Source organism: Lagenorhynchus albirostris, chromosome 14 (assembly GCF_949774975.1).
Source record: "Lagenorhynchus albirostris chromosome 14, mLagAlb1.1, whole genome shotgun sequence".
Taxonomy (NCBI): Eukaryota; Metazoa; Chordata; class Mammalia; order Artiodactyla; family Delphinidae; genus Lagenorhynchus; species Lagenorhynchus albirostris.
Window position 1 is genome coordinate 59474104 of NC_083108.1, and position 15671 is coordinate 59489774.

A 15671-nucleotide genomic window follows, 5' to 3' on the forward strand; every position below is an offset into this window, starting at 1 on the left:
CTTAAAGACCATTGCTTTGGACCTGCAGGGCAGCTGCGTCCCGTGGGCAGCCCCGGCTCCTCCAGCTGTGCCTCTGGGAGAGGGGGTGGGGTGCAATGGGGGTAACTCTCCCAAAGACAGACACAGCAGCCAGAGGTCACCACGCACCAGGATGCAGCCCTGCACTGGGTGAAGGTCACTGTCAGGGTTTTGGATTCTGCTCACCTGACTCGACAGACAGGCTTCCCAGCCAGTCTCGGACCCACGTGACTCCACCAGGCTTCCGTTGAGCTTCTGCTCTGGGTTTTGGCAAATACCCTTTATGCTTCTGAGACACGCATTGGCCTTGGACAGCTGGGCAGGCAGGGACTTGTCTCAAATGCTTTTGAAATTGGTCATTATGAGCAAGTTCTGTGGGTCTTACTGATTTTGGGACTCTTTTAAAAATGAGGCACAATCAGAAACTTGGTGTTGAGTGGAATGAACATCTGAAGTACCAAAAGGCCCTGTGAAGATGCCACGAGCTTCTTCCTTGAAGTGGCCTCTGTTCCTCCCAAGAATGGGGACACGGCTCTACTGTCTTTGACTGTTAACTCATGAAGGTAAGAGAATTTAATCCATCTTCTTTAATCCTTGGACATTAACTTGATTTACTATTTTAACTTTCGTTTCTCCCTGAAAAATTGTGAAAGGAGGCTTGCATTTAAGGTTGAAATATTTCCATGTTAGCATTTTATTTTGACGTATCTTAGGGATATCATTTTATTTCTCTGCACATCCTCACAGAGGTGACATTGGACCAAGTGCCTGGACCATAGTTTGTGATGGGAAATTGAATAAGGACTAAAAGTTTGGTCTTAGGTGTGGAGTGGTATAGAAATCACTTAATTGATGGAGTTTCTGAGCCATTTCAGAGCCTTCTGGGGACAAAGTCTAAACTGACCACTGGAGGTCCCATGATGTTGGTGATGGAGGATGGACTTGATGTGGGCTCAGGGGAGTTAGAGGGTCCCCAGGCTGGCTTCCTTCCTCCAGGGAGGATGGCCACATACTTGGCTAATCAGGGGCTAATGATTAAGGGGTTTAAAGAAGAAGATCTGGGAGAAGATCTGGGAGGACTTTTTCTCCCCTATTCTGCGTGGGTTTTTCCATGGGGAAGAATAGCATCACTGTAATATTCCTGGTCTCTCCCCACTTTCATATTCATTCCCCCTGCTGAGTTTTATCAATATTTATCAATATTACAGGTGGCTTTTTTTTTATTGAAACAATTTTTTTAGAGCAGTTTTGGGTTCACAGCAAAATTGAGAGGAAGGTACACAGATTTCCCATAGACTTCCGGACCCACACATGCACAGTCTCCTCCATTATCAGCGTCCCCCGCCAGATGGGACGTTTGTTACAAATGAGGACCTGACATTGACACATCATTGTCACCCAAAGGCCATAGTTTACATTACAGTTCACTCTTGGTGGTGTACAGTCTATGGGTCTGGACAAATGTATTATATGACATGTATCCATCATTACAGTTTCATACAGAGTATTTTCACTGCCCTACAATCCTCTGAGCTCTGCCTCTTCCCTTCCTTCCGCCTTAACCCCTGACAACCATTGATCTCTTACTGTCTGGATAGTTTTGCCTTTTCCAGAACGTAATATATTTGGAATCTTACAGCATGTAGCCTTTTCAGATTGGCTTCTTTCACTGAGTAAAATGTATTTATGTTTCCCCCATGTCTTTTCATGTCTTGAGAGCTCATTTCTTTTTACTGCAGAATACTATTCCATTGTCTGGATTCTAACACAGTTTTATTTATTTATCCATTCACCTACCGAAGGACATCTTTGTTGCTTCCAAGATTTTGGCAATTACGCATAAAGCACCCAGATGCTGGGCCTTTGCTCAGGACCTGGAAGGGCGGCCCCAGCTCACCAGCACCCCCAGGGCTGGGTGAAGCCCCACGTCCCTCTGCCTGGTCCTCCCTCCTCGCTGGCCAGACCCCAGCCCCCCCAGGTCCTTGGGGACGGCCCCTCTCAGAGCTGTCTCCAGAGAACATATTCTAAGGGGACATGTGTCCCTCATCTCTGGGCCTGGTCCGGCACTCATTTGAGGCTGAGAATTAAGCCGGTTTACAGCTTGCTGACCCCTTCACGTTGTCAGATAATTGGGCTGAACAGGGTCGTGACGGGCTGGCCGGGGGTCCCAGCAGAGGCACCTCCTTCTCTGGGGAGTCCCACTCCAACACAGGCCTCGGCAGGGCTGGTCCTTCTACATCTCTCTGTGTCGTTCTGTGTCCTCCCTCCTCCACACCTGAGGCTTTTTCTTGAACCATGGGACTTGTTTACCGTCCTGGCATCCTTTACCTCTGCGCCTGTTAGAAGGATTCCTATTCCTTCTCTTCCTAAATATGCCGTAATGTGCTCTCTCGAGGTCCCTTGCTGACATTTTTAAAAGAAAGAATTCACAACCAGGAACGTGCAGGAAGACGCTTCCTGCTGTTGGGAAATCATGTGTGGGCTGAAGAGCTCCCTGAGTGCTCTGAGTTTATTGCTAAGATGACGAGCATTTCTCTAAGCAGGGGGGAGGCACGCGGCTTTCACAGCTGAAGCTCAGGTTTGCACTGATTCCCTAGAAGCCACAGGGCATCAGTTGAACTCTGATATGTTTTAAAAGATCCATATTCACTGTAATGGTTTCCTTCTGGGAAGTTAATTTCTCACCAGTTGTTTCCTGCTTTTATTATTCCCATAGAGCACCCACATGAGAAAACCCACAATGCAACCAACAAGAAGTGGATTCTTAGCTGATTTTTCTAGCTCCCGGTACACAGTACAGAGAAGTCGCCTTTCCCAGTTCACGCAGTAAGGCAGAATGAAGAGGATTCTTGAGGTGACTTTGCAGGATGTGCTTTATTTTGTCAGTCCTGAACCCAAACTACAGAGGATCATTTTTTTGGGGGGGGGGACATAGTCTAGTCCATTCGATGATTCTTCTCAGAAACTGTCTTTTAATATGGAATGAAAACTACATTTCAATCATCAGTTTTTCATGCTACATTGTTATTTCATGAAGAGGTTGTATGACCCATAATAATAATTTAAGAAAAGGCCATTTGTTTATTTCCCCAAGCTCAATATACATATTTCTTCCATAATTTTGAACTTAAAAAAACCCGTCTCAGATGTAAAAATGTGAATTGGAATATGTAAACTCGTTGATAGACCTGAAAAACAGGGGAAAAAAATGTCACATACTGGAAAAACCACTGCCGTGAATCATGGAAATGGGAGGAAGCGTGGGGGTGGGGCAGAAGAGAGCTCAGACCTCAGTCAGTAAAGGTGACAACGTCCAAGGACCCCGCCTCCAGCTGGGCGTCGGTGTTTCACGGAGAGCAGTAACTCTCTGAACCAGAAAACCACCAGGTCGGAGTGAGTTACCACCTGGGCCTCAGCAACACCATGTCCACGTATTTGTTTTGCTGCTGTTTTTTCCTGAAAGGTCACTGGTGTTTAATGGAAAGACGTCTCACTAGTCTTCAGTTAAGGTAAGGCAGTAAGTGTCACTAATGTTATGTTTTTGCTTAGGATGAGGCTTATCCTTCCACTGGCATCGCCACGGGTCACCGGCCCCCTCCCTGTTTCCCCTCTAGACATATGGGTAGGAGTTTTCAGTCCCCGTTCTGTTGCGTATTCGGTGTGCAGGGCCCCCGTCCTCCTCACAGCAGTGTCCCCTTGGCCGCAGAGCCCCGTGCATTGCGTTGCATTGTAGCGTCTCTTCGGGGGGCACTGCCCCTCACAGGAGAAGCCCTCTCCTTCCTTCTCCTCCTCCTGTTCTGTTCCTCTGAGGGACGAGACCCATCAGTGACTCCAACACGTAGTCCATCAGACTGCAAGACACCGGCACTAAAACATAAAGCGAGTAGCCCTGATTTCAGAGGAATGGAATTACAAAGGACTTTTCGAGAGTACCTCTGCTCGTAGCTCTGAGGGCAAAAGGAAGCCCAGTCCTTCTGCAGCAGTCAGAAGAGAGACCGTTTCCACCGAATTAGAAATGCTTAGCTCTTAGGAGAGTATTGTGCTTTTCTTTTTTTCTTTGGAAAATTCCAATGTGAACTTGGCTTGTGGTCTGTGGTCTGTGGCCTGGGGCGTCAGTTTGTTTTCTCCCTGGTCCATTTGATCATGGTTTCTGGCGAACGGTACAGGAATATTAATTTGGCATAGAGGTCCTCCTCCAGTTCCAGCTCCCCGGTCTCTCGAACTAAAAAAATATCTGTGCATAACTTCAAAATCCGATCCACATTCGGAAGCTCTTCAAACATGATGGAGTGAGAAATCCCGCTGAAGAATTCACGGACAAACTTCCCAATCACCAGGACCACTGAAGCGTAGAGGCCCATGATACTGAAAAAAAAAATGAGGTAGAAATGTATCTGGCCGTTACATATGGTTAAGAGAACATGCCTAAAAGAAAAAAAAATTGAACATTTTCCCTCAAATGCCATAAAAGACATGATAGACTTACCAAGGCTTAAGTTGTTTCCCCTTGGTGAAAACATTGACCTTTCTGCTGATTAAAGGGTAATGCATGCTTTTTTTTAAAAAAATTACACATTACAGAACTGTAGGACTTGAAAAGTGAAAGTCCTTTGAAATCGTACATTCTGGAAACAACCAATGTTAATAGTTTCGTGTATGAACTTCTGGTGGTTTTACTGCGTATATTATATGCATAAGCTACGTAACATATCTGGTAGATAGAGGGGTGGGATGGGGGTGGGAGGGAGACGCAAGAGGGAGGAGATATGGGGATATATGTATATGTATAGCTGATTCACTTTGTTATAAAGCAGAAACTAACATACCATTGTAAAGCAATTATAATCCAATAAAGATGTTAAAAATATATATATATGATAGAAATGCAATTATTTTACACACTTTTCTGTACCCAGGACTTTGCCCTGCCTTTCTCAGGGATTCATGTTTATAATAAAATTCTGGATAGACAGTGATTTCTTAAGAGGCTCATCATGGGAAGAAGAAAACTTTGTACTAGCACCTTGTAGGGGGTGTGCCTGTCCTAGGGTTGAAGTGTCAGAACATGGAGAAATGGTAACATCGGGCATGTCCCAAACTGTGATTTCTACCTGACTCTCCATCTGTTCAGGTCAGAAGGCAATGTTAGCAGAAAAGAGAGAACTCTGCCTATTTCTAGTTTAAGCCCTGAATTGCACTAAACTGTGCTGTAACAGGAAGGAATAGTTAAGAAGCTGGAAATATGGCTTCTGGTCCTATGCTTGGTGGTGGGACTCACACAAGGCATTTTTGACTTCCTTGGGACTCTGGTTCCTCAGTTTTTAGAAGGAAGGGCCCTGTGACAAACCATAATGAAAGAAAAAAAATATATATATAAAAATAACTGAGTCACTTTGCTGTACAGAAGAAATTAACACAACACTGTAAATCAACTAGACTTCAATAAAATTTAAAAATAAATAAAATGAAGGGCCAAGGAGCTGTGAATTCTAATAATGCAGCTATAGAATTTTAGAATTCTAAGAAGATAAAAGACTTCCCATCCTCAACTTGGTGTGATACATAAGTGGGATCTCGTAACTGTTAATGGTGAAATGGTTCCTTACCCGTAGCCGGCCAGGAACCCCAGGCTTGGGGGGCTGACCTTGTCATTGAAGACCACCAGCTCCAGGGCCTGCGCATGCTGGTTGTAGATTCTATTCCCAGTCAAGTTGAGAACCCACCACTCACTGTTGGATTTAGTTGTATTGTCTCTGGACAGAATAATGGTGATGTTCATGAAATTATTTTCTGGAGAAGGAGAAACATGAAATCAAATTAGCAGGAGAGTTTATGGATTTAATGCACTTCAGCCATTCTCGGATGAACCAGGATGGCCTGGTTGGTACCCATGGCATCCGGTTCCAGGATGGGGACACACGGGCACATCGGCTCTGTGAGAGGAAAAGGAGGAGGGGGACTGGCCGTGGGGGTCTCTCTCTTTCTCTAAGAGGCTAGTCCTGTTGCTACATGAGACAGCAGCAAAGTCACAGGGTGAATGGAGACCCATCACCGGAGCATCTTGGCTGACAATTCCAAACAACTAATTAGACATTTAAAAACCCCAGTAGCTGACTGTTGATGGAACTGATGGATTCCTTCATGTTACCACCGTTTACTGAGTGCCTTCCAGGAGGAAGGTGCTCCAGGAGGTGCTAAGGGGTCACCAGGTTGCACGCAGCCTGGTTCAATGGGAAAGGCCATGCACACAAGCACTATTTATGGGCACGTGGCAACCCCCTGGCACTGACAAGGTCTGTTAGCTGGGGGCGACCACTTCTGGGTGGTATGATCCCTGAGGACTTCCCAGAGGAGGTGACTTTTTTGCTGGCTGAGAGCTTTAATAGATGGAGCCCTACTACTGGTACTCAGTCACCCCGGGCTGAATCAAGTCCATTTCCTGCCATCTTTTTATTCTTATCGTGGGGCCTTCAGAGTTAACGCTGTATTAGGCAGTTTTCTGCCCAAGATACGGTTGCTAATAGAAACAGATTCTGATGAATCAGTTAACATGTCACTGAACGTGGATTTAAGTCAATCAAGTTCTATATCAATGAACAAAGGAAGATGAAGAACACGCCCCCAGGTGAGTAAATGATCCCTTCTTGCTGGTGGACACAGCTCAGAGCCTTATGCTTCTTGCAAACCATGTCACAGGGGGAAGAAAACTGGAAAGGAGCTTGATAAAGGCTGAAAAGGCAAACTACAGAAATTGAATAAAAGAAAGATTAAGAAACATTCTGAAACAATTCCTTCTCATTCTTACCAGATAAAAGTTGCTTTATGGGTTTGGAGTTAGAGTCACTGGGTGCTTTCACGTAGTATGGGTAAATCCTTTCTATGGTCCTGGGCATTAAGAGAAAAAAGGATAATTAGGTTTTAGTTGTTTTACCCATGCAAAATTGTTTTTTTGTTGTTCTTGTTGCTATTTTTGACCTCATCTCAAACAGGTAATGGGGAGAGTCTTCCTATAACTACGCGATGTGCAGTCATCATAGTTTATTGGTTTCCATTAAAATGAGAAGTCTCTGAAGCCGAATAAATTCACCGGGTTCTAACCAGACACTCAAGCAGTTAATGGCTTAAAAACTGCTGCAGAGATTTCCCCACATCTGTGACTTTTCTGAAGCCAGGGGCTGTCTTTCTTGCTAGGATCCTACCACTCTTCCAATTTTAATTTTTGGGATTTCAAAACACTCTCTAGTGAAGTGGGCTGTCCGAGCAGATCCAGAGATGGGAGTGAGGGGCGGGGGTGCAGAGGACTGGCATCCTAGCCCTTAGCCCACCCTGCGCACGGGCCACTCCATCTTTCCAGGGCTGTTTTCTCATCCAGGAAGTGATGGGGGAGGATCCGACGGTTCTCAGGGGCCCTTAGTGTTTAGTGATTGACAAGGGGTGCTTTAGGGACCATGTCTGAGGGCTGCATCGTGGCAGTCCTCACACTCAGCACTTTGACCCGGGGCTGGGGCAGATGGGACAGAGCTGGGCTGCGGCTGGTGGGCGTCTGGAATACTTTACTTAGCAGTTTTGGACCAATGGCAGTGTTTTTCTCCTGCTGGTTCTCATGTTAGAATCTAAACATCACAGCTCAGATGTTTGGAGTGGAGTATTGTGTGGCAGGATAATATATTAAGATACAGTTTTTTCCCTCAAATTTCCTCCCACCCCCTTGCCTTCTTCTCACGCCCATTTGTTAGCCAGGCATTTGGTGCCCCAGGGACAGGAGTAATAGTAGAAAAGGGTCTCCCAGGGCCTTTCCCTGGCTTTTGGTGATTACGGTCAGATGAGAGCAAGGTTTGCTCCCCAGAGAAGAGGTCAGTCGTCCCCGGACGAGCTGCGCAGGGCGGGCGGGAGGAGAGCAGACGCGCTTTGATCCAGCCCATCAAGGACTCTAAGTACAGGCTCACTTGAGTTACCAAAGAAGGAAGAAATGGCATTTCTTGCACACACGTATTTGTAGAGGAGATTTGGACCAGATACACCTTCTAGCACTGTATTAAAAATGACAATCAACTTACACTGGCGTTTTGGAACTTTCTGTGTTGTTGCCAGCTATCATTTTAGCAATGTGCTCTCGTGTCGTATTTTTAAGAGGAAAAGAAAGCTTATCTGTTGCTATTTCGGCTTTTGCACCCAGACTCATGTTTCTGTGAAGAAAAAAAAAAGAGCTCAATGTCAGTGGTTATTCAGAAGTCTGCAGGAGAGGTTAAAAACTCACTGAACTATTAATCTCACCAAGTTTCACTGTGTCCACAATTGTCAACCTCAGCCTGTCCTCCTCACCTTTACAGCCAGCCTCTTAGACATCCAGGGAGGCCTCAGACACCTTTAACACAGATACAGGTGAGGAGGAGAGTGTGCGGACACAAGAGAAATCCCTGATGATCTAACAGGGATTCTGAAACACTTTATGTTAACCCAGTGACGTTAGTCTCCATGGGGACTCAGAGAATCTATGTTTTAAAAAGAACGTTCACAATGAGATATCACCTCACACCTGTCAGAATGGCATGATGCCCATCATTAAAAAGACAAGAGTTACCAAGTGCTGGTGAGGAGAAAAGGGGACCCTTGTGCACTGTTGGTGGGAATGTAAGTTGCTGCAGCCACTATGGAGAACAGTTTGGAGGTTCCTCAAAAAGTTAAAAACAGAGCTACCATGTAACTGAGCAATCCCACTTCTGGGTATTTTTCCAAAGCAAATGAAAACACTAACTTGAAAAGATATCTGCACCCCCATGTTCACTGCAGCATTATTTACAATAGCCAAGATACAGAAGCAACCTAAGTGTCCATTGACAGATAAATGAATAAAGAAGATGTCACACACACACACACACACACACAGGAATATTCAGCCATAAAGAATGAAATCTTGCTATTCGTGATAGCCTAATGCCATCAGGTTTCATCCAGGTTAAGTGAAATAAGTCAGAAATACTATATAATCTCATTTGTATGTGGAATCTAAAAATAAAAACACAAAACCTGAACTCATAGATACAGAGAATGAATTGGTGGTTCCCAGAGGTGGGGTGGTGGTGAATGAAATGGGTGAAGGGGGTCAAAGGGCACAAATTCCAGTTATAACATGAGTAAGTCCTGGGGATGTGATGTACAGCATGGTGACTGTAGTTAATAATACTGTACTGTATATTTGAAAGTTGCTAAACGAGTAGATCTTAAAAGTTCTCCTCACAGGGAAAAAATTTTTGGTAACTGTGTGGTGATGGATGTTAACTAGACTTCTTGTGATCATTTTGAAACGTATACAAATATCAAATCATTATGTTGCACCCCTGTAGCTAAAATAATGCCACATGTCAATTATATCTCAATCAAAAGCAGAATGTTCAATCAGAAATTGATTTCTAATTTCTTTTGGTGGCTCTTCAAAGGAAGGGCTAGGAAGTGCATTTTTGCCAGTACAGAATTCCACGTGAGGAGTTTGGGACATTTAAAAGGAGAAAATAAGATTAAAGAAGGAGTTCTTTAAATTCTGAGCAGCCTCCTTCAAAATACTTCTTACTACTTCCTTGTGATGTCAGATTCTAGAAGGCTTTCTTCCTTACCTATCATGATTCTTTCTTAATTCCAACCAAGAAGCTGGTATTGTGGACCCAACAAACCTATCACGGGACTGCCCAGAGTCCTGAGTCACAGCCTGTCATGAAGGAAACTGAGCTAATCAGACCGGGTATTACGTCCAGGCCCCCCAACGGCCCCCCGGACACGTCGGGCTTTCGGAGGCAAGAACGTTTTGCGAGACGTGTTGCGTGGTGGCCGCAGGCTGGCCAGAGGCTCAGATGGGGTGGGAAGGAATCTCCCTGCTCTCCCGTCCTGGGACTGCCCAGAGGCTCTCCCAGCTCAGGCTCGGAGAAAAGAGGTGCTGGGGCTCCCCAAGTGCTGGAGGCCGGCAAGGGAGAATCAGGGTTCCCAGCGCTGCAAGTCCTTTGTGATGAAGACCAGACCCCCAAGCTCAGGGAAATGTTACACTTCACCTGACTCAGTTTCATGTTATGAGTCATCACCCTCTTTCTTTTCTTTCCACCTTTCATTCTTGGTCACAGATCTCATTGCCAGCCTCTTTAAAGCTGAAGTTAGTAGAAAAAAGGAAAACTAAGAAGTTCTTCGTTTTGTCAATGATTCCCAGGCAAATCATTATTTAATAAACAAAAATGTTAGCTGTAGCATCGAATGAATGTTCCCAGGAAGTAATGTGAACCAAGATCAGAATTAATCTGAGGTGTGTATCCTTCCACACCCCCCAACCCCCGCCCCGAGTTCAGGTTGGGGAAGGGGGAATTATGCATGGAAATACAGTAACTACCTCTGCACACTCCATGAAAAAACAACAGAGAAGCTACTATTGGGATCCATGAGCTCGTGTATCATTTTCTGCTTACTGGGAGGGCTGATGGTCCACAAAGAATTTGAGTTTCCTTCCAGTTCTGCTACTGTTATGTCTTCTTTTTCATAATTTTCCAGAAATTGCATAGCACCCTGTGTGCACACAAATACACTTGCATAAACAGATACATACTTGAGGATGTGTAAGAAAGTAACTACTCTTCCCTTTAACTGACCGTATCCAGGGGGAATCTCTTCCTCTGAAAGGCACCTCCCTACAATGGGTTGCCTGGTGTGTTCTGACACTGTCAGCTCCAGTCACATCACCAAACCTCAGTGGTGATGTTGCCACACCCACGGCCATGGAATCATTCCAATGAAACAGTAAAGAAAAATCAGATGATTTAGTGTCATTTTTTCCTTCCCACTAAAGAAAGACATTTATCAGCTATTGGGGAACGTCCATCTCATGAGAGTCAAATTTAATCCACCCAGGACATCGGGGCCCTTCCTCACAGCTGTGCACTCCTCAAGATTACTTTTGACAGTGTGCACTTACAGGCCGATCATTTTACAAAAGAGAACAGCATCTGTTTGCCTAATCACTTTATTTAAATAAAAAGCATCATCTGTAAAGCCATTTTAATTATGAAGAATCATGCTACCATCTTATTGAAAGCATGGAATGTAGAGAAGAGGACGATGTCTACCACAGCTCTGTCACCAGAACATCATCCCTGTTTTATACAGTAGAGGATGCATATCTTCATTTTTTTAAATCATTTAAAAATAATAGTGTCTTTTTAAAGTAATGTTTCATTTTGAGAAATTTTCGTGCCATGAAATCATCTTTGTAATGATTATCTTATTACAAAGGAAGTTGCCTGAAAAATCTGCTGTAATTGATTCACTCATTCCCTACTTGTTGAATCCCAAATTGCCTCTAGTTCTTACTAACGCGGAGCGTGCCACCACAAACAGGCACCTCTTGGAGGTTTTCCATATTTTGAATGATTTCCTTAGGATAGATTCCCTACCAGTTAAAGGGATCAATATCTACCACAATTTTAAAAATTTATAAAGGATCAACACCTGTTGTGCTTATCATGAAAATACTCTGAATTAGAAATATGTTTATTATCACACGTCTGATAATATAGACATAACATCTTAGATGATCAAAGCGGCCAGTGGCCAGGAACCAGCTGTGTGTGACTAATAACCCCCAGAAAGTCCTGCCCCCCGGCTCAGGCCATGGTAAAGTGGTGAATAAATAAGGTGACAACAGTCAGCTGGTCGATATGACAGGTGTTCATCGAGACCGACTCCATGCATTTACTTACAGTGTCCTTAGAAAAAGCTTTAATAAATTTATTAAACTTTGGCTGGTCCATAACTTTCAGCTGGCTTTGCTGGGCACTCATTGTGAAAATAGGCTGGAAAACAAAGACACACAGGATGGTTACTATTCCAAAGCACTTCTCTGCATCCTGGGTTCTAAGAAAAATATTAGGTCGTGTATCACCCACAACTAGAACAGAACTCTCCCTTCACTGTCTTCTGCACCTTAGCTCACATATCACATATTTGCAGAACAGTCAAAATTCAGACAGAAAATATGTCCGCAAAACCTAAGTAAGTCCTCTGGGTGGTTATCGGGGAAAAGCACGGCTGGGCAAGGCACTGGCAGGGGCCGGGGGAGGGGGGAGACCCCGGAGGGAGGCGCGGTTACCTGGTACCCGCCCAGGGTAATTGTGACCGAGACGTCCAGGGGCTGGTTGATGACCCCGGCGACAGATTTGACCAGAGACATGAAGAGCAGAGGGAACCAGACAATACAGATGAGCAGGACGATGATCATCCCCCCCATCCCGTACTTGACCACCTTCTTCTTCTTCTGCCCCCGGGGCTGCGGGTACCTCTGCAACAGAAGGGCCACGCGCTCAGGCGGGGTCCCCGGGGAAAAGCGGGTGGGGGAAGGGCGGGCGCTCTAACCACGGGGTCCGCCCTGCATTGCGTCCTGAATCTGCTCTGAATCCACTCTGTCCACTCTGTCCCAACCCGGGAACAAGGCAGGCAGTGATGCAGGGCTGCGAGGATCCCGCTACACGGAGCACAGGGTCCATCACGGCCTGAGCGGCTTTCTCCTTAACAGGGCTATGTGGGTTTGCTGGGGGCTGACCTAAGGACCAAGGGACCAAAGCCTCTGCTGAATAAACCTCAGGTTTTAAGGGATCAGGCGAGATAAGGATATTTTAAATTCCTGAATATTCAAAACCTGTGCCTTTCAACGGGCTCCTCCCCAGCATGGTGGGCGGAAAACATTTTAACTTCATTCATGACACACGTTGTCAGGACCACACTGGAATCACCTCTGTTTGCTGCATCAAGGGCTCCCCAGCCCCAAGCTCAGGCTGCGGGCGGTGGAGGGCCCAGCTTTGCCACGTGTCGTGGAAACCGCTCGGTCTACAGGCCTGTTCCTTGCTTAGCTGCTGCTTCTCCAGGACGTGTTTCCCTTCAGGGCTACTCAGGAGGCTGGACTACATCCCTTAAATAACAGTAATTCTATCCATATGTCAACCTTAATATCCAACCTAGCAGAATATGCAACTATTTGCACTTCAATTTCCTTTGCACAGGATGTTACATTGTCTGTCCCTCATCAAAGAGTAATCAGAGGCTGACCCTGAGTCCCAGCCACCTGACCCCACTTTTCTCCAGCACATCTCATTCCCTCTTGCTCTCAAATGAGCCACTTCAGAATTATTGGGTTGTACAGCAATACACCTTCTTCTTAACCACAATATACAGCTGCCAGAAGAAGAACAAATCTGGATGCTATTCTCACTAAGGCAAGAGCAGGTCCAAGATTCCTAACTCGCGTGGGGTGAAATCAATGGGGCATTTATAGGTCCTAGTAGTTTCTGCTTCATTTATTTGGCCGGAAAATTTGCAGAAGTTCCTATTAATAACAGCCTGTATCTAAGAGAAACAAATAGGGCTAAGGCATCATTATTGGCTTACTTTTTCTGACTCCCGCCAACACTTGAGGATGAATATGTGAGCATAGATGTCCTCCACACAGATCCAGCTGGACAGGCTCAGCGTCGTGTCTGTCCATACCCAGTCCATCACGGCCCTCAGCTCCGTCAGAAAAGGGACGAGGCGGAACCTAGCAGGAACCATGTCTTGTTACAGGGACAGTTGTGGGATGGGCCCCCATCACCTGGCCAACCCCGAGGGCTCATGGAGGTCCTGATTGTTTCAGCCCTTACAACTCAGAAAAAATTCTCAAGGTGACCATTATGGTCAAATCCAACTTGGAATACAACTGCTTTTCATTGTAAGTCCAATAAAGGATTTTTGTCTTTTGACAAAAATACCTTTTTGAAAAAGGTATTTTTCATTTTTAAGATTAATTTCTTTTTTTTTTTGCTAATGGTCTTAACAAACTGGAATTCCCTTTTCAAATAAGTTTGAAGGGTCTTCAGTTTCTTTCATTAAAGTCATGGTTTTCATGGTACAAATCTTTCACTTCTTTGGCTACGTTTATCTTTGGCTAAATTTAACATACAACTGATTTCTATATGTTGATTTTATATCCTGCAACTTCACTGAATGAAAATGTTGATTAGTTCCAACAGGTTTTGAGTGAGTCTTTAGGATTTTCTCTATATAAAGATCATATGGGGGGAGGGATAAATTAGGAGGTTGGAATTAACATCTACGCACTATTACATATAAAATAGCTAACCAACAAGGACCTACTGTATAGCACAGGGAACCATACTCAGTATTTTGTAATAACCTATAAGGTTATGTGTGTGTGTGTGTGTGTGTGTGTGTGTGTGTATACCAGAATCACTTTGCTGTACAGCAGAAAGTAACACGACATTGTAAATCAACGATACTTCAGTTAAAAAAAAATTTTTAAAAAGGTCATATCATCTGCAAACACAATTTTACTTTTTTATTTATTTTTTCAAGTTGCTGATTTTGTTTTTTTTCTTTTCTCATTTTTTTCCTTCTTATTTTGGTGCCCTTCTTTCACTCAACATTTTTTGTTTTTTAAATTTTATTTTATATTGGAGTATAGCTGATTTACAATGTTGTGTTAGTTTCAGGTGTACAGCAAAGTGATTCAGTTATACATATACATGTATATATTCTTTTTCAAATTCCTTTCCCATTTAGGTTGTTAAAGAATATTGAGCAGAGTTCCCTGTGCTATACAGTAGGTTCTTGTTTGTTATCCATTTTAAATATAGCAGTGTGTACATTTCAATCCCAAACTCCCTAACTATCCCTTCCCCACTGGTAACCATAAGTTCATTCTTTAAGTCTGTGAGTCTGTTTCTGTTTTGTAAATAAGTTCATTTTAAACATTTGCTTCTGCTATGAGAATCTGCTGGTCGTAGGATTATTGAATTATGGGGGCTTTGCTGTCGAATGAGCTAGGGAAGGTTATACTCTTGGTCGGGGAAAGATGAGGAGAGGTGAGAAAAGTCATCAGGCATGGCCACGTCATCGGAGGCACAGCAGGGCCCATGGCTGGGGGACCTACTAGGTGACTGAGGCTATCGAGACCCTGGCTCAGTCCCTTGTATTTCAGCTGGAAGTGGGATGGCCTGGGCTCCTCTGGGGTCTGGGTTTGGTCCTTGTTTCTTGACCGACACAGAGCTCCTTCCAGGCTGGGGCTCATCCCAGACCCTCCCAGCAGCTTGGGTTGCCACCCAGATTTCTCCCCTGAGCTCCTCAGCTTTGAAGGGAGTGCTATTCCACCCCCTTGAAGACGTGTCAGGCCCCCTCCCCACACGGGGCAGCATGCAGTGAAACTCTGACATGCGTGGTGGTTCTCAACATCCGAGCACACTCAACACTCCTCCATGACTGAGTCCCCAGTCCCCACGTCTGGTGCTCCAGGGGCCAGCAGTGCCCCAGCAGCCTGACCCTTCACCCTGTGGTATAATCTCCATGGGAACCGGGAGGGGATGCTCACACTGAAACCCTCACACAGAAGAACGAACATGTCCGTGTGAGTGTTAATAACTTCCTACCAGGAACAGGCAAGTCGCGTGGCATTCAGGTTGACATTAGGTGACATTAGTGGAATCAATGCCCCTCCCATGGATGGCTTGTTGCACAAGCAAAATTCCAGAGGCGTTTTGGAACACTCCAGATTCCAAATATTCTGTTGCACTGTGCCCAGAATATATTAATACTTAGGATCATGGACCCCAATTTTTCATCCTGAAATATTATCA

At 44.9% G+C, this 15671-nt stretch overlaps 1 protein-coding gene across 3 annotated transcripts in view; it reads right to left on the bottom strand.

Moving 5' to 3' along the window:
• Positions 1–2941: 2941 nt before the first annotated feature.
• Positions 2942–15671, bottom strand: part of PIEZO2 (piezo type mechanosensitive ion channel component 2) — a 335172-nt gene continuing 322442 nt past the window's right edge. For all 3 annotated transcript variants that reach the window (XM_060170424.1, XM_060170423.1, XM_060170422.1), the window contains 8 exons: positions 13432–13579; positions 12140–12328; positions 11751–11843; positions 10388–10560; positions 8076–8204; positions 6824–6903; positions 5625–5808; positions 2942–4383 (listed from right to left, as the gene is read on the bottom strand). In XM_060170424.1, the coding sequence (XP_060026407.1) occupies positions 4131–4383; positions 5625–5808; positions 6824–6903; positions 8076–8204; positions 10388–10560; positions 11751–11843; positions 12140–12328; positions 13432–13579 (1249 nt within the window). In that variant the 3' untranslated portion in view covers positions 2942–4130. The remainder of the gene's footprint in view (positions 4384–5624; positions 5809–6823; positions 6904–8075; positions 8205–10387; positions 10561–11750; positions 11844–12139; positions 12329–13431; positions 13580–15671) is intronic.